The 23,527-nt window shown below is 33.3% G+C and overlaps 1 protein-coding gene across 1 annotated transcript; it reads left to right on the forward strand.

Moving 5' to 3' along the window:
- Window positions 1-18,070: 18,070 nt before the first annotated feature.
- On the forward strand, window positions 18,071-23,274 carry LOC139869390 (coatomer subunit alpha-1-like). The gene is made up of 4 exons (XM_071857709.1): window positions 18,071-18,283; window positions 18,543-19,037; window positions 19,832-22,804; window positions 22,880-23,274. The coding sequence occupies exons 1-3, from the start codon at window positions 18,076-18,078 to the stop codon at window positions 22,771-22,773; spliced, it is 3,645 nt and encodes a 1,214-aa protein (XP_071713810.1). The 5' UTR covers window positions 18,071-18,075; the 3' UTR covers window positions 22,774-22,804; window positions 22,880-23,274.
- The last annotated feature ends 253 nt before the right edge of the window (window positions 23,275-23,527 follow it).

Consider the following 23,527-nt stretch of genomic DNA (forward strand, 5'->3'; position numbering starts at 1 on the left):
GCATTAAAGCTGCACCATTCGAAGCATTGTATGGAAGGAAGTGTAGATCTCCTATCTGTTGGAATGAAGTAGGAGATCGACAATTAACTGGTCCCGAGATCATACACGAAACGACTGAGAAGATAGTACAAATCAAGGAGAGATTGAAAACAGCCCGAAGTCGCCAAAAGAGCTACGCCGATGTCCGAAGGAAACCATTAGAGTTTCAGATTGGGGACATGGTTATGCTAAAGGTGTCACCTTGGAAAGGTGTAATACGTTTCGGTAAAAGAGGTAAACTGAACCCAAGATATGTAGGCCCGTTCAAGATCATCGAACGCATTGGACCGGTAGCTTATCGACTCGAGTTACCGCAACAACTCGCCGGAGTACACAATACCTTTCACGTCTCAAACCTTAAGAAGTGTCTTGCAAAGGAAGACCTCACCATTCCTCTTGAAGAAATCCATGTCGACGAGAAACTACAATTCGTCGAAGAACCAATCGAAATCATGGACCGTGAAGTTAAACAGCTCAAGCAGAGCAACATACCGATCGTCAAGGTTCGTTGGAGTGCTAGAAGAGGTCCCGAGTTTACTTGGGAATGAGAGGATCAGATGAAACAAAAGTATCCACACTTGTTTCTCGATGACGCAAAATAGGTACAATTTTAAAATTTCGGGACGAAATTTATTTAACGGGTAGGTACTGTAACGACCCGCACTTTTCCGATCGTTCTATACTTATGAGATTAATATTTACATAAATTAAACCTTACCAACATGATAAGCAATCCAAATTGTTGAGACTTATGTTTTTGAAAAGGGTTTTACACAACGTTTGACCGTCTAGTTTGACCGATGATATCACGAACTATACAATATATGATAATTATACATACATATTTAACATGATCTAGGATGTTTTAATATCTCATTTTGTATTAATAACAAAAAGTCATAAGTATATTTTGAAACTACTAACTTAAGTTTTCAAAACAATAACCTACGTAACGTTATTTGACATAAATACTGATGATTTATAATGTTTATACATATATCGTATAAGTAATGTATTTAATCATTTTTAAAGGGCTTTTATACATAAAACAATATAAGTATATTTACAAAAGATAGTTATATTTGAATTCTCGTTCCGTTTCCTCAATAATCCTATACGTATATCTAGGGTACTATACACAGCTTCTAGAAGTATTTACTATTGGTATATACCAATAGAAATCTTCAATTATTGGAATAATATGTCATTCATGACATAATAAATTTTAACTTATCTTAGATATTTTCACTAAAAACCAAATTTTCAAGCCTATAAATAAGCACCATTTCTAACTCATTTTTACACATTCATTTTCCAAATTTTACTTCCAATTTTCACACACACTTGCAAGAACTCTCTCAACTTTTATTTTACTACTTCTTTCCAGCAACTTTACATTTTAAACTTGAGGTAAAAACTCTACTTCAACTCTTTTTCAATTCATATATTTAAAGCTATATATATAAGAGTTTATAAACTAGAACATAGTTTGAATGATTTCAAACTTGTTCGCAAACTAAATAGATCCTTCTAACTTAACTTTTAAAATACTTCAAGACCTGTAACATATCTTAATTATATGCTAACTTAACAAGGTATAACTTGGTTTTTCAAAGAACACCTTAAAAACTGAATTTACGACGTCGGAGTGCAACCGGGGGCTGTTTTGGGTTGGATAATTAAAAACCATCTTAAACTTTGAATTGGAGGTTTATTTTCTGGAAAAATGATTTTTACTATGAATATGATAACACATAAAAATTTCATGATTTAACTCAAAGTATAAGTATTTTTAGAAAAATAATCATTTGAGGTTGTTTACATGATGGAAAATGATTAACTTCATAAGTTTCACTAAAGTTTGACCTATGCCGTGTGATTTTGAATACAAACAAAGGTATTTACAGTTCATAGTCTTAAAGAGGGACTCGATCCAAGGAGATGGCAAGTTGAATCAACGAAAACGGAGTTGTAACGAAGAAACTATGACCGAAACAAAATCGGATATCCAAGACTAGTTTAGCCACGAAAATAATTGGGAAAAAATTAAATAAATCACATCTTTTTAAGTTAACATGATATTTTATATATATGTACTTATAATTCAATTTTATATGGTTCAGGATCACCCGTAAACAACACGAGAAGATTAATCATAAGATCCCATGATTGTACGCAACACGTCATTTGACAACACCGGTACTTTATGTATGCAACACGTCATTTGACAACACCGGTACCATGGGTCAAGATTAATCTCGACCAATACATATACGATGGGGTTTTGTTTATTTCGTTGGGGGTTTTATTTATTTCATTGCGGGTATATTAAACATCTAAAAATGAACCATTAAAATTGAATTACTAACAACGAACTGCTAACTACGGACTAAGGAATTATTCAAAGTATTAAAAGTATAACAAGTATATATATGTGACGTTTGTTTAAAAAGAAAAGGTATTGATATATTATATATGGATAGGTTCGTGATATCAACCGGAGACCAAGTCAAATTATATATATCTTCAAGACAACAGTGAGTATATAGTCCCACTTTTAAACTCTAAATATTTCGGGATGAGAATACATGTATTTTATGTTTTACGATATGGACACAAGTAACTGAAAAATATATTCTACGTTGAGTTGTACCACTGGCATACTTCCCTGTAGCTTGGTAACTGTTATTTACAGCGGTATTGTAAACGCGAATCCTGTTGATAGATCTATCGGGCCTGACAACCCCAATCGGACTGGACGACCAGTATTCAACGGTTGCACAGTACTTCGTTTCGTGACTACACTTGGTACGGTGTAGTAAGATTTCATAATAAAGGGAATATGCGACGTGATTAAATGTTAAGTATGGTTACCAAGTGCTCAACCACTTAGAATATTTTTATTAAAATGTTTATATATGAAATCTTGTGGTCTATATTTATATCGCTGCCAGCATTAAACCTATATCTCACCAACTTTATGTTGACCTTTTAAAACATGTCTATTCTCAGGTGATTACTAAAGCTTCCGCTGCATTATGTTGAATTTGAGCAGAATCTTGCGTACGCATATTTGTGTCAAAAATAAAACTGCATACCCAAGGATTTGTGTTGTAAAATATGCTCGAAATCGTGTTGTTATCATTATATGTAAAGTTTGTAAGTCGAAGATTATCGCTAAACGATAATCATCTTTTTATTGTCTAAAGCTTGTAACAAAAATAATGGTTATGGTTTGTAATGTATAATATATGCAGTTTCTCTTTTAAAAATGTCGCATATAGAGGTCAATACCTCGCAATGAAATCATACGTTATCTAACACGTTCTTATGGTTAAGGACGGGTTATGACATAGTGTATTTAGATGTATTAAAATACTTTTGGAAGACTTCAATACATATATCAAAACACTCATACTTAACGAAAATGGTTACAGTTACTTTTCCATTCTTTTCTTTCATCAAGAATTCTAGTCGTATTCTTACCCGTATTATACACAGCTTCAAAACGTACTTACTATGAGTATATACCAATAGGAACTAGCATGGGATTCCACTCTTGATTATGTCATGTATGACTAATCAATTTTAACTTCTACCATGAGCTAGTCAACTAACTAGAACTCCTTTTAACCCCACTCACCACTCACCAATTACCACTCATCATTCACTCCATTTCACTTCCAATTCTCTTTCTAATTCTCTCTCAACACACACACACTATTATGAATGTATTTTTCCAGTAGTTAATCATCATCTTCATCAAAAATCACTTCAAGAATCAAGCTATAATCATCATAGGAAGAACACTTCAAGAACACTTCAAAAATCCCTTCAAGTTTACTAATTTACTTCCAAGCTTTCTAATCCATTCCAAGTAATCATCTAAGATCAAGAAACCTTTATTATATACAGTAGGTTATCTTTCTTATTCAACTTAATATTAATATTCAAACTTTGATTCAATTTCTATAACTATAAACTATCTTAATTCGAGTAAAAATCTTACTTGAACTTGTTTTTGTGTCATGATCCTACTTCAAGAACTTTCAAGCCATCCAAGATCCTTTGAAGCTAGATCATTTCTTGTCACTTCCAGTAGGTTTACCTACTAAACTTGAGGTAGTAATGATGTTCATAACATCATTCGATTCATATATATATAACTATCTTATTCGAAGGTTTAAACTCGTAATCACTAGAACATAGTTTAGTTAATTCTAAACTTGTTCGCAAACAAAAGTTAATCCTTCTAACTTGACTTTTAAAATTAACTACACACATGTTCTATATCTATATGATATGCTAACTTAATGATTTAAAACCTGGAAACACGAAAAACACCGTAAAACCGGATTTACGCCGTCGTAGTAACACCGCGGGCTGTTTTGGGTTAGTTAATTAAAAACTATGATAAACTTTGATTTAAAAGTTGTTATTCTGAGAAAATGATTTTTATTATGAACATGAAACTATATCCAAAAATTATGGTTAAACTCAAAGTGGAAGTATGTTTTCTAAAATGGTCATCTAGACGTCGTTCTTTCGACTGAAATGACTACCTTTACAAAAATGACTTGTAACTTATTTTTCCGACTATAAACTTATACTTTTCTATTTAGATTCATAAAATAGAGTTCAATATGAAACCATAGCAATTTGATTCACTCAAAACGGATTTAAAATGAAGAAGTTATGGGTAAAACAAGATTGGATAATTTTTCTCATTTTAGCTACGTGAAAATTGGTAACAAATCTATTCCAACCATAACTTAATCAACTTGTATTGTATATTATGTAATCTTGAGATACCATAGACACGTATACAATGTTTCGACCTATCATGTCGACACATCTATATATATTTCGGAACAACCATAGACACTCTATATGTGAATGTTGGAGTTAGCTATACAGGGTTGAGGTTGATTCCAAAATATATATAGTTTGAGTTGTGATCAATACTAAGATACGTATACACTGGGTCGTGGATTGATTCAAGATAATATTTATCGATTTATTTCTGTACATCTAACTGTGGACAACTAGTTGTAGGTTACTAACGAGGACAGCTGACTTAATAAACTTAAAACATCAAAATATATTAAAAGTGTTGTAAATATATTTTAAACATACTTTGATATATATGTATATATTGTTATAGGTTCGTGAATCAACCAGTGGCCAAGTCTTACTTCCCGACGAAGTAAAAATCTGTGAAAGTGAGTTATAGTCCCACTTTTAAAATCTAATATTTTTGGGATGAGAATACATGCAGGTTTTATAAATGATTTACAAAATAGACACAAGTACGTGAAACTACATTCTATGGTTGAATTATCGAAATCGAATATGCCCCTTTTTATTAAGTCTGGTAATCTAAGAATTAGGGAACAGACCCCCTAATTGACGCGAATCCTAAAGATAGATCTATTGGGCCTAACAAACCCCATCCAAAGTACCGGATGCTTTAGTACTTCGAAATTTATATCATATCCGAAGGGTGTCCCGGAATGATGGGGATATTCTTATATATGCATCTTGTTAATGTCGGTTACCAGGTGTTCACCATATGAATGATTTTTATCTCTATGTATGGGATGTGTATTGAAATATGAAATCTTGTGGTCTATTATTATGATTTGATATATATAGGTTAAACCTATAACTCACCAACATTTTTGTTGACGTTTTAAGCATGTTTATTCTCAGGTGATTATTAAGAGCTTCCGCTGTCGCATACTTAAATAAGGACGAGATTTGGAGTCCATGCTTGTATGATATTGTGTAAAAACTGCATTCAAGAAACTTATTTTGTTGTAACATATTTGTATTGTAAACCATTATGTAATGGTCGTGTGTAAACAGGATATTTTAGATTATCATTATTTGATAATCTACGTAAAGCTTTTTAAACCTTTATTGATGAAATAAAGGTTATGGTTTGTTTTAAAATGAATGCAGTCTTTGAAAAACGTCTCATATAGAGGTCAAAACCTCGCAACGAAATCAATTAATATGGAACGTTTTTAATCAATAAGAACGGGACATTTCAGTCTATACACTATTTATGCAATAAATGCAGGAAAACGTGTCTAGACTTAAGAATGATAAGCATGTAATTTCTGACAAGAAATGATAAGCAAAACTTTTAACATGCAGACACGGTTGAAGTCCAGACTTACTGATGCATCCTAACAACTATCAGTTAGACACACTCATGCAAGACCTGGTTCACTAGTACCAACGCTCTGATACCAACTGTGATGATCGCTCCAAATCTATATGGACGAACACGTCATTCATCGATTTCATTGCGAGGTATTTGACCTTTATATGATACGTTTTGTAAACATTGCATTCTTTTAAAAAGGTACACCATAAATGAATATTTAAATGAAAGGTTTTCGATATCTGATGATTTCTACATATAGTCAATCACCGTAAATAATAGTTAACAATAATACTTTCATTGACAATGCAGTCAAAATAAGATACATGGTGATGATTTGGTGAATGCAACGTTTCCTTGAAAAATATGTCATGTAAGACTCCATGCACATAGCTTGTCTAACACATAAGCAAACAGCGAAAGACTTCTAGGAAACCTGAGAATAAACATGCTAACAAGTGTCAACACAAAGGTTGGTGAGTTCTGATAGTTAAAGCTAAGGGGTATAAAATACTATTAATTTTTAGCAGGAAATACTATTAAATACGATACAATTTTACACAAGATATTTATTTATTTAGAGAATGGATATACTTAAACCTTGCTACAACACTTATAGGCAGTGTACCTAATCGTACAGTAGTGTAGTTTTTAGTAAGTCCGGTTCGTTCCACAGGGAAAATCTTTAAACAAAGCTTAACGATATATTAGTTTACTTTTATAAAAATACAAATATATATATAAGTAATATTATTATTATAAAGGGGGGTTTTTACCGTTTAATGACCGGTTTGTCGATTTTCAAACTTTAGTCGCAGTTAAAACCAAATGTAAAATAATAAATAAATATAAGACTTAATTTAAAGTTTAAAGTAAATAACGATAATGAAATTGCGAATAATAAAAGTGCGATAAAATAAACTTGCGATAATTAAAAAGTACGATAATTAAAAGTGCAATTAAATACAATAACAATAAAAATGCGATAATTAGAAGTGCAATTAAATATAAAATAAAGGAAATTAAATATGAAATAAAAGAATTATGCTTATTTAAACTTCCGTAACCATGATGTTTGACGTGTTGATTTTAGTTTTATGCCCATGGGTTAATTGTCCTTTGTCCTGGATTATTTAATATGTTCGTCTGGTTTTTATCCATAATAGTCCATCAGTCATAAATATAAAGTTCGAGTGTCCTCGTCAAATTATCCTTATACCCGAAGTTAAATATTCTAACTAATTGGGGACTTAAACTGTAACAAGATTTTAATACTTTGTTTAATAATTACACCAGGATGTCGACTGAGTGTAACCCAAGGTTTTAATATTTTGTTATCAATTATACCAAGTGTCCTTGTACATAATTTCACCCCTGTTTTAATTATTCTAGTGGCTATTAATCCATTCCCGTGTCCGGTTAAATGAACGATTATTCGTACATATAAATACCCCGCCCATCGTGTCCGATCGAGTGTATATGGTAATTTATAGGGACGCCCAATTGTAAATCTTTATATTAACATTAACAAACTATCATTTAGTTAAACAAATATAAAGCCCATTAATAGCCCATAGTCTAATTTCCACAAGTGTCGTTCTTTTGTCCAAACCCCAATTATGGTACAAAGCCCAATTACCCAATTTTAATAATTAGCCCAACATCATGATTACTTCAGATTAAATAAGCATAATAATAACTTAGCTACGAGACATTAAATTAAAAAGGTTGAACATAACTTACAATGATTAAAAATAGCATAGCGTTACACGGACAGAATTTCGACTTACACCCTTACAACATTCGCTAACATACCCTTATTATTAGAATTATAATTAAAATTAAAATTAAAATATAAATTATAAATATAAATATTACGTATATAGATAGAGAGATTGATGGATATATATGTTTTTGCGTTCACCAAACTGCGAATTTATAGGAGATGTGGCCTGACTTTTCATGCCATGCGATCGCATGGACTTTCTTCTTCCTGGCCATGCGATCGCATGGCCAGCTGGGAGAGCTCACATGTTGCTTGTTTCCTTGTGCCGACGTTTTATAAATATAATATAATATATATATTAATTTTAAGAATTAATTATATATTATATTATATTCATATGCATAGTTGACTTGTAATTTTTAGTCCATTGCGTCGAGCGTTGAGAGTTGACTCTGGTCCCGGTTCCGGATTTTCGAACGTCCTTGCGTACAATTTAATATCTTGTACTTTGCGTTTTGAATCTTGTACTCTTGTGATTTCGAGATGTTTCTTATCAATAATTGGAACCTCTTTGATTGTATTTTGTACTTTTGAGCTTTTTGGACCTTTGAGTCTAAAATTCGTCGAATCTGTCTTTTGTCTTTACCTTTTATTATTTAAACGAATATCACTTGTAAATAGAACAATTGCAACTAAAAGCTTGTCTTTCTTGAGGAATAATGCTATGAAATATATGTTCGTTTTTAGCATTATCAAGTTCATAGTTTTATTGTTTCATATAATCTGTATATAAAGGTGGATCACAAGATTTCAGTTGTTTCATCCAGAAACATTTATCAAAATATTCTACAAGATTGAGCACCTTGGTAAGTAAGCTTTAACGTTATAATAAGTACCCCTGTTTTAACATACATGCAACCAACATGTACAATACACGCAAACCAGCATGTACTAAACTCAAATAGCATACGTCTGTTTTATAGTTCAGGCTAGGGTTTCTATACCTGGAACAGACGGGGATGTCAAGCCATATGGATCCATATACTACTACTCGCGCCTATCAGTTCTTATAACCGGCAGTTACTAGTTACCAAAGCTAAGGGATTTTCGGTTCAAACTCGGTGTAGAATTTAGTATTTACTTGTATCCATTGCGTTTAAAATAAAGTGCATGTATTCTCAGCCCAAAAATATAGATTGCAAAAGCAATTAAAAAGGGAGCAAATGAAACTCACCTTAGCAGCATATAAAGTTGTTCACCAAAATGTGACCGAAACTCGAATTACCAATTAATCGTAGATCTCAACCTAGAGAACATATGTTGGTCAATAAATGTCTATCAAGCTAGGTCAAGTCATAGTGTATCATAATCCTAATGCTCGAGATCGACATATAATAGTTATCCAAAGTCGTTTCAAAAAGTCAATTTTGACAATAGTTCAACAAAACGAGACGTGCCTTATATAAGGATTCATTTACTCGGTTGGTAATATTTAAAAGTTCACTTTATCAATCTCGTAAACAAGTTGTTTAAATCTTAATTGCAGATTCAAAAGCAATTTCAATTAACGTCAATCATAATTCAGTTGATCATATCTTTTAATCCGTTCATCGAAACTATTCGATATCTAAATGAAAAGTTATTGATTTTTCGCCAGCTTTCCAAAAACATGTATATCATATACCTTTTACTAGTAATATATGTATTTAATTAGTAATTCATTATAAACTGTTTAACGACAAAATTTAGCATACAAGCATATATAAATATATATACTCGAGCACTAGACATGGATACATAATTAATAAATAAAAGATAAGATATGAGTGCTTACGTATCAGTATTGAGATTCAATATTGTAGGAAAGTACGTAGACGAAACGAAGATGATAAACACTAGGTTTGATTCACAAATATACCCCCGAACATTACCCATAACCTCCTTGGCAATAACCCATAATTTCCTTAGCTCTATCCCGCTTGAAAACCATTTTGAAAATAACCCACTCATGACCTCGTCGTAGTATTTTATGTATAATACATAATTAATAATACTAATAATAATAAGATTAATAATAATATTAATCTTAATAATATAAATAATAATAATAATAATAATAATAGTAATAATAATAATAATAATAATAATAAAATAAATTAAATAAATATTACGGAGTAATAATACTAGAGAAAGAGAGATAGATTCTGAGCCAAAAATCGTGCAATTTATAGAACCTTTTCTGAAAAAGTACCCCATGCGATCGCATGAGATTTGTGATTCAAGGCCATGCGATCGCATGGCCCTCTGATCCAGCTCACAAACTTTTAACTTTTTGTTTGTCGACATAATTTTATATAATATATTTAATTTATATAATTAATTATATATTATATTAAATTCACATGCATAGTTGACTTGTAATTTTTGTTCCGATAAGTTGTACATCATTACTCGACTTATGTCCCGGTTCCGGTTTTTCAAATGTCCTTTCGTACGCTGAGAAAACTTGTATTTTACATTTCGTGTCACGTACCTTTGTCAAAATATAGCCTTAAATTATCCCTAAACTATACCACTCAAAGTATATCTTAAACTTTCGAGTATTTTGATCATTTACTTCTATAAATCATCGTCTCGGTATTTGTTAATATATATATAATAACAATTCATTTTTATGACCAAGTTAATATTATATTTTATCGTATTGTTAAATATATATTTTCAATATTAATAAACACGTTTTAAAATACATATCGCAAGTTATTCATATATCTAATTCCAATAGTTGATATTCCTTATTATTGTATGTGTCCAAATTATGTTATTTAAACAAACACTTTACCATTTATTCTGAATACCGTTAAGAATGAATGATTTCTCAAATCAACGTGGACCTTACAACAGAGACCCGTAATAATATCATAATCCTTAAGGAATTCAATAATTATCTTTTAATTCAATCATTTGGCATAATCTTTTAACTCTGTATCTAAATATATCAATCAGATAATCAAACCAATAAGTTTAATGACAGTATCATATACTCAACACTTTGTTATGTTTTCAATTTATGGTATATATATGTATCTATTTACATATAATTGTTCGCGAATCGTTGAGAACAATCGAAAGGTAATTGAATAGTTCAAAAATTTTGAGATTCAACTTTACAGACTTTGCTTATCGTGTCGGAAACGTTAAAGATTAAGTTTAAATTTGGTCAGAAATTTCCGGGTCATCACAACAAAGTACTTCAAGCATGCATGACCATTTCTCCATATACTTTAACGTATACCTCATTCTAGCTAACACCATTATCCCACACTAGAAAGCAAGTTTTGACTTCCCCCTTTTACCACCCAATACCGTCGGTTTTGAGAGCTAGGAGGAGAGATCCATTTTCATTTTTACTTGTTACATATTTGATAGTTTACCTCACTTTTACACACACATTCAAACACCACTTCAATTTTCTCTCTTATTCTCTCTAAAACTTAGTAAGTAACAACATTATTCCTCTTCCTTTTCTCCTCTAAAAACCGTAGCATATAGCTACATCATCATCATTTGCTTGTTGATTACTTGTTACTTGTGTTTTTTGGTTGTTATTCAAGATCAAACTTCCTAGTTTGCATCTCCATGAATCTTGCTTTCTTCAATCTTTTGTTTGATGAAGAAACAAGAACAAGAACCTAAAACTTGTTAGTTTGTGGTTTTATACTTAAGTGTTTTCAAGATCTGGAGTTCATAAACTTGATGATCTTCTTTGTTTTCATGTTTGTAGAATTAAATCCTAAGATTCAAACTTTGATTTGAATCTTCCTAAGTATGAAACAAACATGAATATTATACTTGTAGATCTAGTTTATTTCCTTCTTTTGTACTTAAATAAATTCGTGATTCATGAAACTTGGTCAAGTATTACTAGTTAAAACTTGATCTCATACTTCTTGGAACTAAAGTTAACTTTGAAAGTTCAAGAACATGGAAGTGTAACTTTCTAGTTACAACATCATATACTTTTGATAGATCTAAGTTTTTATAGCTTATGATCTTCTTATTTTGTTATAAACAAGAGCTTGTAGGCATAAATACATTTTACAAGATGAAAATCTAAGTTTCATAACTTATGGTTTCATTAAAGTGTAGATCCAAGTTTTGTAACTTAGGATCTAACTTAAGAACACTAGATCTATACTTTCTAGTCTAGGATCTTTAAGATCTAGCTAAGATCTAAGTTCTACAACTTATGATCTTGATTATTTAGTTCACTTTCAAGTTTGTAGCTTAATATTACTTTTAGAGTTCATGTATGTGTAGGATCTAAGATCTTGATGCAACTTTGGTTCATCAAACTTCATACAACCCTTAAGTGAGTTGTGCTACATGTCTTAGACTTGCACTTGTGTTATGATGTTCAAAACTTGGTAAAGATGATGCAAACACATCAACGAGCTGTACACTTGAAGCTATAAGCATCAAGGATGAGAACCGTGATGAGCATCGAGCACCAAGAACCCACCGGAACACTTAACCTACTGTTTTTCGGGTCTGAAAAGAATACCAGGGCTACTGTAAAGTTGATTTTCAGTTAGTTTGGTTCGAGTATATGATTTTCCGTTTAGACCTCGTCTTAATCCGAGTTACGTTTTTGGATCTATGGCCTCCCGAAAGTCACTACACCCTATTAACGTTGTGCTGAAATTTCTGACCTACTCGCACTTAAACCATCACCACGGTCAAAAAAAGATGATTTTGGTTCTGGAAATTGGTCAGTACCTAGGGGACTCATATACGGAGCCATGGCCACTGGTCTCACCTCATTTCAGTTTGTATAGAGGTCGTGGCAACTGAACGAAGTCAGCCTTTGTTTCAAACCCTAGTCTTTACTTGAAACTTACTTTACACTTTTTGTTAAATGATGAATGATGATGATACTTAGACCTAATTTACATACTTATAAACCTATTAGGACGATTTACTGACTTAGTAACTTTTGACTTAGGTTGAGGACCTTTTCGGACAAACATACTTGCTTACCTTTCCCATGTCAACTTTACTACTACTTAACCACTGTGAGTTATAGCATCCCTTTTTACTTTAACTATTTTGGGAGCTGAGAATACATGCGCATTTTACGTTTTACATACTAGGCACGAGTACTTAAACTTTATATATGTGTGGGTTATACAATGGCATAAACTTTCCCCTTAGCTCGGTAACGTTTAATCATTGGTCTTTGAACCGGTGAACGCGAATCTTAGATATGGATCCATAGGGTTTGACATCCCCACTCGGGCTAGTAGCGCTAGCATTTAACGGGTGTTTAATACTTCGTAAACATACGCACTCGCCAAGTGTACTTTTAGGGGGTGATAAACGTTAAGTTAGTTACCAAGTGCCCACGGTTGAACATATACTTTTCATACTGTTTTGAAACGCTGTTGAAGCACTGAAATCTCGTGGCCTACCTTACATTACTGTTATACTTAAACTATAGCTCATCAACATTCGTGTTGACGTTTTTAAGCATGTTTTTCTCAGGTGCTTAAGGTTGCTTGCTTCCGCTGTTGTACTAGTCTTGCTGATTAGCCACCCGCTGCCTTATTAGAGATGTTACCGCATGAAACATTTTATCTTGCATTCAAACTTTATTACTTTTGAACAATGATTTGTAACGACCTAAGGGTCACGTACTATTATTACTTGCTTCCGTTCATAGAAGCATACTTTTGGTTGTAAAACATTTGACGTTGGTTATGACGTCACCTTTTATCATGAATGCAAACTTGTTTTGAAAACGCATATAGTGTTTGACCTTGTAATGATCCTGTTGTTGATGGTTCATACATGTTGATTTAGTACGGGGCGTCACATTATTATATACCCTTACTTTAAGCATCTAAACATAAATACCGGTAAAAAGTTAGGAGCAAAAACTGTAAAGTAAACAAAAGTGATAGTGTGGCAAGGAAATTTTTTATAAACTCTGTGTTTCTATCTGTAGACAACTAAATTGGGACATATGGAATATTATATAACGATTCACTAACAAAAATAGAACCCTTTAATTAAAGAATGGTAGTTACAATCGACAGTGGGTATGTTCTGGATCTTTTTCTTTCCGGTGATGTCTTCGGGTTTAGACCAGACAACGATCTCCCTGTTGGAGATTTGGTTTTAGATCTGGGGCTTGTTCTGTTTGTTTTTTTTTGTTTTTTTTTTTTTTTGCAGGTTTATATCATTTCATGACGACTCGTGAAGCTTCGTTGCTACAGTGATGTTCTGGCTGATGTGGTGGTGGTTGGTATTAGGAATGGTAATGGGATCGAATATGGATCGAAGTATGTCACATCTACCTTCATATCTATTAACCAAAGTTTCATCCATATCCATATCCATTTATATTTAACTCTCATCCATCCATATCCATATTTGATGGATTACTCGGGTTAATGGATATCTATTGGATAATTCACGGTTAGATAATTTTTCCAATTCATTACTATCAAAAGCCATAAGTAATCGTAAAAATAAGTGGTAACATATATAACTTGCATGTTCTAAATCACATAATTGAGTATTTCATCGTAACTTTTGTGTATATATACATATATACAATCCGATGACAATAAATACTCTATAAGTAATTATAGGGGGTGAATTGTTACTTAATACGATTTTTAAAACTTTTTCGATGATCAACAAGATTTGAACAACCCTTAATCAACTTAATCAACTCTGACTCAATGTGTGTAGTGTTTATGTTTGAAGTAATGCGGAAAGCAAAGTAAAGAACATAAAACAATGATTTATAGTGGTTCATGTGGATGTTAACGAATCCACCTTAATATATATTTTGGCTAATTGTTGTTTGTAAAATACAAAATAATAATTATGGTATTTTCTTCATCGAATTATTAACATCAATTTCTTTATTAACATCAATTTCTTTATTTTGGCTAATTGTTGTTTGGACTAATGAGATTGCGACATGTGGTGCGAAAATCACATGTGATTAGAAAAAAAATTAAATTTTTTTTTTCGAAAATAAATTTTTTTTTTTATAATTTTTTTTTCGAAATTCTCTTTTTACAATCACATGTGATTCTGCATTTTCAATCACATGTGATTGTAAACCCAATCACATGTGATCATGTCAAATCCAATCACATGTGATTATACAATTCAATCACATGTGATTGTGTAGGTAAATCACATGTGATTGTAAAAAAAAATTTAGAAAAAAAAATTTCAAAAAAAAAAGTTTCGAAATTTTTTTTGTTTTTAAAAAGTTTTTCGAAAAAAAGTTTTTGAATTTTATTTTTAATCACATGTGATTTTCACGCCACATGGCGCACTCTCATTGTCCCTTAGATCTCAACTTAATTTATGAATTCAAATGAATATTCCTCTATATTATTATATCTACATGATATTAATATATTAATATACTAGATTTAAGAGCCCGTGCGTTGCACGGGGACTATTCAGCAAACAAACTTGAATCATAAAATGTTATATATTAATTAACGATATGATAAAGACATTATTTTTTTCACAACCAAATATACATTTAAGAGCATGGACGTTGCACGGGAGCTTAAAGAGTAGTATTTGAATGCGTTACTATTGGCACCGATAACCTGTATAGAACTATTACAAATCAAGCTTTAAAAATGGTTGAAAGAGTGATAGTCTTCAAAAAGATACCAGGCATGAAAAGATAGAGAACGGTCATTTGGGTCAGCCCGAAATGACTTGTTCCTAAATACAAGTTACATGTGAAATTATAATCATATACATAACCCTAGTATTAAAAGTTAACATTCTACTTCAAATATGAGCTCCCCGTTACAGTTCGTTATAAGTATCTTGTTTTCTTTAAAAAATGAGTAATGTGGCAATAAGGACTCAAATGAATGTAATCAATCTGAACCCCATAACCTTCATCCACTAACAAAGTACAAAAATATCCATGGTTAGCAAACAAATTATGAAACATAACCATGGATACACTAACATGTCTTATACATCTTTTAATATGCTATGTAAAAATATAAAGATTAGTGTATCCATGGTTAGTAGGATACAGATCCAATTGTATGGAACAATATTAAAGTTAGGAGTTTTTATGCAGAAGAATCCTCACTTTGGATGACTTTCATCCACTTTGACTTATTTAGAGTAATGCACATTTGGTTCCCACTGTCAAGAGCCATAATCAATGAAAGAGCATTAATGGAAGGATGACAATGTACCTTGAGTGTCCCATTAATCACGAATGTAGTTGTAGTACGGAGAAGGCCAACATATCAAAAAGCTCATATAGGCCTCATGCTATATGCAGGTTCAACCAATTTCATCAGTAGCAAAAGAAAACACTATAAAGGTAATCAAACACTAAACTATATAAAAACATCAAACTAAAAACAACAGTAATAGATAATAAATACCTCAACATGACCTTTATACTTGTTATCCATCTCAAGCTTCTTCAATACTCGACAAGCCAAGAAAAGTCTAATTCAGTAGAGATAAAACAAATATATGAATTACCATGTAAAATCACATGAATGATGAATCTGAGCATTTAGTACAAATATATAAAAAAACAAATGAAAGTTAAAAATGATTATAAGTTAATGATAAAACATATATAGGAATTACCATGTAAGACGGTAAGATGAAGGATATGATTGTCGACTAATACGCTGATGATGAACTTAACATTATAACAAGTTGACTAAAATACAGTGATAAACAATAAAAATACCTTAAAAAGTTATACAATCATCAATCTATCAATAGATACTTGAGACACAGTTGTATTGACAAAACCTATATATAATTGCTAAAAGACAAAACACTAACAGTTTCAAACAACAAAATACTATGTATCTCTTTCCGTTAACTAATATAAGAAAAATACATTAAATTGAATCAAATTTAATAGCTCGAGGAGCAATAACAAAGAAATTGAACAAATGAAACTAACTATTTTTACCATCACATCTGATGACCATAGGTTTTATGGGTTTTCATCAATACTCACTTCATTTGAATCTGAGTCGCTATCATTGTTAATCTGAATCTAAGAGATCACAAGTGCAGCCTATAATAATTAATCTGCAACAATAAACAACTTAATAAGTACCTTAAATACAATACATCAAATTTATAATGAATAAACCTAAAATATCATATCAGCACTAAAAATGCTATTGTCAATGGTAACAGCAAAACGTTGCCAACAAATTAAAAAACGAACACCAAAATTAAACGAAATCAAAAACCAAAATCAAAAACCGTATGGCTTGTAAAACTTGGAAAAATAAAGATTTTTGAACCCTAATTTTAAAAAAACCCCGTTTGGTTAATCAATGGGAGGTGAATTGCTATTCAATTGAAGAAGGGGAATGAAAAGGGTTTTATTAACCCTAAAACGAAAATTTGAATGTTTCTGTGATTAATTAGGGACACGCGTCAGATGTAGGAAATTAGGGATTTTTTTAATTACAAATTAGGAGAAAATTAGATTAAGTGAGGAAGAATAAGGTGATGCCACGTGTAGTTAGGGATGAGATTTATAAAGTTTATATGATATGATATGATATGATATGATATGATATATGATATGATATGATATGATATGATATATGATATATGATATGATATGATATGATATATGATATATGATATATGATATGATATGATATGATATGATATGATATGATCATTCAATAAAATTTACTTTAAAATCTCGTTATTTCACGGGTTCTATGCAGTTTATTTATTTATTGGCCAATATATTTATGTTATATAATTGCACTTTATTTACTAAATTGACACGCTCAGATCCAACACTTGAGTGGATCTACCTGCACATGTCTTTCATTTTTTCTTTCCAAAATCAAACTAACTTCTGATCTACACCGACAAATCCACCTCTTATCAATTTCGATCCGATCAATTACTTGTCAATACCTTTTCAATTAGGGCACAAAGTTCTCAGATCTGAAGGTAACAAAACCTACGCAATTCCATTATCGTTATCTAAATTCATTCACTGATATCGTTATTGTATCGAATTAATTTTCTAGTTTAAATGTTTTCGTTGTTCAATTAGGGTTTCAAAATGTTGACGAAATTTGAAACAAAGAGTAATAGAGTGAAAGGATTAAGTTTTCACAGCAAGAGACCGTGGATCCTAGCTAGCCTTCACAGTGGTGTGATCCAGCTATGGGATTACAGAATGGGCACTCTCATTGATCGATTCGATGAACACGATGGTCCGGTTCGTGGCGTTCACTTTCACAAATCGCAACCTTTGTTCGTTTCTGGAGGTACATTTGAATTTGAATTGTTGATTTACATGATCGCTTATCGAACGATTTCATTAGATTCAATTAGGCTGATATATTCATGATTTGTATACAGCATTGTTAAGTATCTTGAAGTTATACTTGTATCAACAACGATTGAAATGCATTATGCATTGGTGATTTGGATCTGGCTATGTTATGTAGATGCTTTGTATGCTTACTAATGTATATTTTAAATCACAAGTTAGTAACTTCATGCAATGACGATTGGTTCTTGCAGGGGATGATTACAAGATTAAAGTATGGAACTATAAATTGCATAGGTGTTTGTTTACACTTCTTGGACATCTGGATTATATCCGAACGGTTCAGTTTCATCATGAGTCCCCCTGGATTGTTAGTGCTAGTGACGATCAAACTATCAGGATATGGAACTGGCAGTCTCGTACTTGTATATCTGTATTGACAGGGCACAATCATTACGTGATGTGTGCTTTGTTTCATCCTAAGGAGGATCTTGTGGTGTCTGCTTCATTAGATCAGACTGTTAGGGTATGGGATATTGGTGCATTGAAGAAGAAATCAGCATCCCCTGCTGATGACATCCTTCGATTGAGCCAGATGAATACTGATTTCTTCGGTGGTGTTGATGCCGTTGTAAAGTACGTCTTGGAAGGCCATGATCGTGGAGTTAATTGGGCTTCATTCCATCCCACTCTCCCTCTTATCGTCTCAGGAGCTGATGATCGCCAAGTTAAGATCTGGCGGATGAATGGTAAGAGTTTTGATTTTTTATTTTGTTTTGGCTGGTCTATATGTTTTACGGGATAAATATTGTCAGCTTGGCTGTTCAGGAACTAATATGAAGAGCCTAATTATTATTTATAGATTCACTTTAACAAAACTTCAAATGGCACCTATGTTTTAGTGATCTTAGTTGACCTACTTGATATCTAGCGAATTCATGATAAATGAGCATGGACAAGTGAAATAAAACATGAAATATGTTCAATTATCTAAAAGGAGAAACTTACAAACATAACCCACCTCGTTCGTTGTTCAATTTACATGTTGCATCTTCTTATCCAGTTTTGCTGTTCATTAACAAAATGGCCTTGCTTAGAATGATCTAAAACTGGTTACATTGCAGTATTATGTTAATTAGAATTAGAATATACATATGCTGATATGCCTCTAATGATCACATGTACTTGTATTATGGATATCAAGTAAATTGATGGTTTATAAAGGCGGAGTGCTAGCCGCCAATGCCATTATTTATGCATTAGTAGATGGTATTTACCCGTCATGTTAGGGATATTCTCACATAGGAGACTTATATCATGCTGGCTTATAATGAAAATTCTTGTAGGCATATGTTGTAGCTTCTAGGCTTTAAATCTCTGTCATTGCTTTTCGGTTCTTCTGTCTGATGCTAATTCTTTTTCTTGGTTATTAACTGACAATGTAGTTTCATAATTCAGTTTTTTTTTTCTCTTCTTGAAAATAAAACTTCTAATTGGCTTTGCTATTATAACTAAGGATGAATATTCTATTTTCATGTTTCAGATTCAAAAGCTTGGGAAGTAGACACTTTGAGAGGTCATATGAACAACATTTCATCTGTTCTTTTCCATTCAAAGCAAGACATCATCGTATCTAACTCGGAAGATAAAAGTATCCGTGTTTGGGATGCTACAAAAAGGACAGGCCTTCAAACTTTTCGACGAGAACACGACCGGTTTTGGATACTCACATGTCATCCCGAACTAAACCTTCTAGCCGCCGGCCACGATAGCGGCATGATCGTTTTCAAATTAGAACGTGAACGTCCCGCTTTTTCCGTCAGTAATGATTCTTTATACTACATAAAAGACCGATTCTTGCGGTTCTATGAGTACCCATCTCAAAAAGACACTCAAATAATACCAATCCGTAGGCCTGGTTCAGCCAGCTTGAACCAGGGTCCCAGAACTCTTTCTTATAGCCCTACTGAAAACGCAGTCCTAATATGTTCAGATGTGGATGGGGGAACGTATGAACTCTATATCGTACCTAAAGATGGTTTCACGAGAGGTGATACGGTCCAAGAGGCTAAAAGAGGTGTTGGGGGGTCCGCAGTTTTTGTGGCCCGTAATCGGTTTGCGGTGCTTGAGAAGAGCACCAATCAAGTCTTAGTTAAAAACTTAAAAAACGAGATAGTGAAGAAGAGTGCTTTACCAGTTGTAACCGATGCAATATTCTACGCGGGTACGGGTAATTTGCTATGCCGGGCCGAAGATCGGGTCGTCATTTTTGACCTTCAACAGCGAATGGTTTTGGGTGACCTTCAAACTTCTTTTGTAAGGTACGTTGTGTGGTCGAATGACATGGAGAGTCTTGCTTTACTTAGCAAACATTTGATTGTCATTGCTGATAAGAAACTTGTCCACCGCTGCACACTTCATGAAACTATTCGTGTCAAAAGTGGATCATGGGATGATAACGGTGTATTCATATACACAACGTTAACCCATATTAAGTACTGTTTACCTAACGGAGACTGTGGAATCATAAAAACACTCGATGTTCCTGTATACATTACAAAGATTTATGGTAACACAATCTTTTGTTTGGATCGAGACGGTAAAAACCAGTCGATCGTTATCGATGCAACTGAATATCTATTCAAATTGGCTTTATTGAAAAGGAGATATGATGATGTTATGAGTATGATAAGAAACTCGGAGTTATGTGGGCAAGCAATGATTGCTTATTTGCAACAAAAAGGTTTTCCAGAAGTTGCGTTACATTTTGTAAAAGATGAACGAACTCGTTTTAATTTAGCGCTCGAAAGTGGTAATATTCAAATTGCGGTTGCTTCAGCTAAAGAGATCGATGAAAAAGATCATTGGTATAGGTTGGGTGTCGAGGCCCTTCGACAGGGTAATGCAGGTATCGTCGAGTATGCGTACCAGAGGACGAAGAATTTTGAGAGGCTCTCGTTTTTGTATCTGATTACTGGAAATTTAGACAAATTGTCCAAAATGATGAAAATTGCAGAGGTTAAAAACGATGTTATGGGTCAGTTTCATAATAGTTTGTATCTAGGTGATGTCCAAGAGCGAATTAAAATTTTGGAAAATGCAGGTCATTTGCCTCTAGCTTTTGCTACAGCCAAGACCCATGGGCTGAATGGCATTGCTGAAGCTCTTGCTGCTAAGCTTAATGGCGTAATTCCTAATTTGCCCTCTGGTAGGACCGCTTCTCTTTTGATTCCCCCAACTCCTGTTTTGTGTGGTGGAGACTGGCCTTTATTAAGAGTCATGAAAGGAATCTTTGAGGGTGGTCTTGATCAAGTAGGGCGAGGTGCACCGGAAGAGTATGTGGATGCAGCAGATGCTGATTGGGGTGAGGATTTGGATATTGTGGATGTGGACAACATTCAGAATGGTGACATCAGCATGACGTTGGAAGATGAAGAAACAAACGAAGACAACGAAGAGGGAGGTTGGGATCTCGAGGATCTTGAACTTCCTCCCGATGTCGTAACCCCGAAAGCTACCACTGCCAGGTCATCAGTATTTATCGCGCCGACACCTGGCATGCCCGTGAGCCAGATCTGGGTCCAAAAATCATCTCTTGCGGCTGAACATGTAGCGGCAGGCAACTTCGACACTGCAATGCGGTTACTGAGCCGACAGCTAGGAATAAAGAATTTCACACCGTTAAAATCATTATTCGTTGACCTTCACATGGGGAGTCATACCTACTTACGTGCTTTCTCATCTGCTCCTTTAATCTCCTTGGCTATTGAACGAGGTTGGAGTGAGTCAGCAAGTCCTAATGTCCGGGGCCCACCTGCACTTGTATACAATTTTTCTCAACTGGAGGACAAGTTAAAAGCTGGTTATAAAGCCACCACAGCTGGCAAGTTCACCGATGCGTTGAGGTTTTTTACGGGTATTCTTTATACTATTCCGTTGATCGTTGTTGATACAAAAAGAGAGGTGGATGAAGTTAAAGAATTGGTTATCATCGTAAAAGAATACGTTCTCAGTTTGAAAATGGAGCTTAAACGAAGAGGATTAAACGACCCTGTTCGTCAACAGGAGCTCGCAGCTTACTTTACTCATTGTAACCTTCAGCAGCCTCATTTGAGACTAGCTTTAATGAACGCGATGACTGTATGTTTTAAAGCGGGTAATCTCGTTACAGCATCGAGTTTTGCGAGACGTTTATTGGAGTCTAATCCTGCTGAAAACCATGCCCAAAAAGCTCGGTCTGTTGTGCAAGCTGCTGAGCGGAACATGAAGGATGCCACACAGATAAATTATGACTTTAGGAATCCGTTTGTAACGTGTGGGGCAACTTACGTTCCGATTTATCGGGGACAGAAACATGTGTTGTGTCCGTACTGCAGTTCACATTTTGTTGTTTCTCAAGAAGGGGAGATTTGTGCTGTTTGTAACCTTTCGGTGGTTGGGTCTGATGCATCTGGTTTACTCTGTTCCGCATCACAGATCAGATGATTTAATATTCCTTTTTCTCGATTACTATTCGGTAATTGCTTTCTTCGTATCTTAAACCCTGCATATTTACCGATGAGATGCTGACGTGTCATTTGAATTATTGCAGTTTAAACGGGATTGGTTTCACTTTACTATAATAAACAGGGGTAGAGTCAAGAGTGTGTATACCTGTCCTTCATAGTCGTGCTGCTGTTTGTGTTATGTTTCGATATTTTTGTCTTGCTAATGGTGCTTTCAGAGCTGCTGCTATACTAGAGAGGCCACCAGAGTATGATAGATTTTGGTTATAACTTTGTTTCAGGAGGTTTATAAGTGAATTTATTTTTTTACATCATTAAGTGATTGAATATGATTATTATTATACTATATTTTGTGCATCATATATACTTTTTGAGAGATTTTCACCTTTTGTTTTTCTATAAATATTTCAATTTGTTGAACTGATCTCTTAGAGGCAAAAAGTAATGTCTTGCTTGTTGTATTAAGTTGTTAAGCAGAATTCTCAATAATACCATTTTCTATATTCATGTCGTATATGGTCAAAAAGGAACATAATACAATGAACATTGGTTACTGATAACGATGCAACTTTAAGGACAATGTGTTAGTCCTGAATCCTGATGTAACTTTGAGGGCCATGTGGTAGAGGTAGTCCTTTAGGTCCAGGGGGTTGGATCGTGTTAGGCCTGGTTCTAATACCAAGTAGCTGAAACACAAATCTTTGTATAACATCAATGAGCAATTAAATGACTGC

Source organism: Rutidosis leptorrhynchoides, chromosome 9 (assembly GCF_046630445.1).
Source record: "Rutidosis leptorrhynchoides isolate AG116_Rl617_1_P2 chromosome 9, CSIRO_AGI_Rlap_v1, whole genome shotgun sequence".
Taxonomy (NCBI): Eukaryota; Viridiplantae; Streptophyta; class Magnoliopsida; order Asterales; family Asteraceae; genus Rutidosis; species Rutidosis leptorrhynchoides.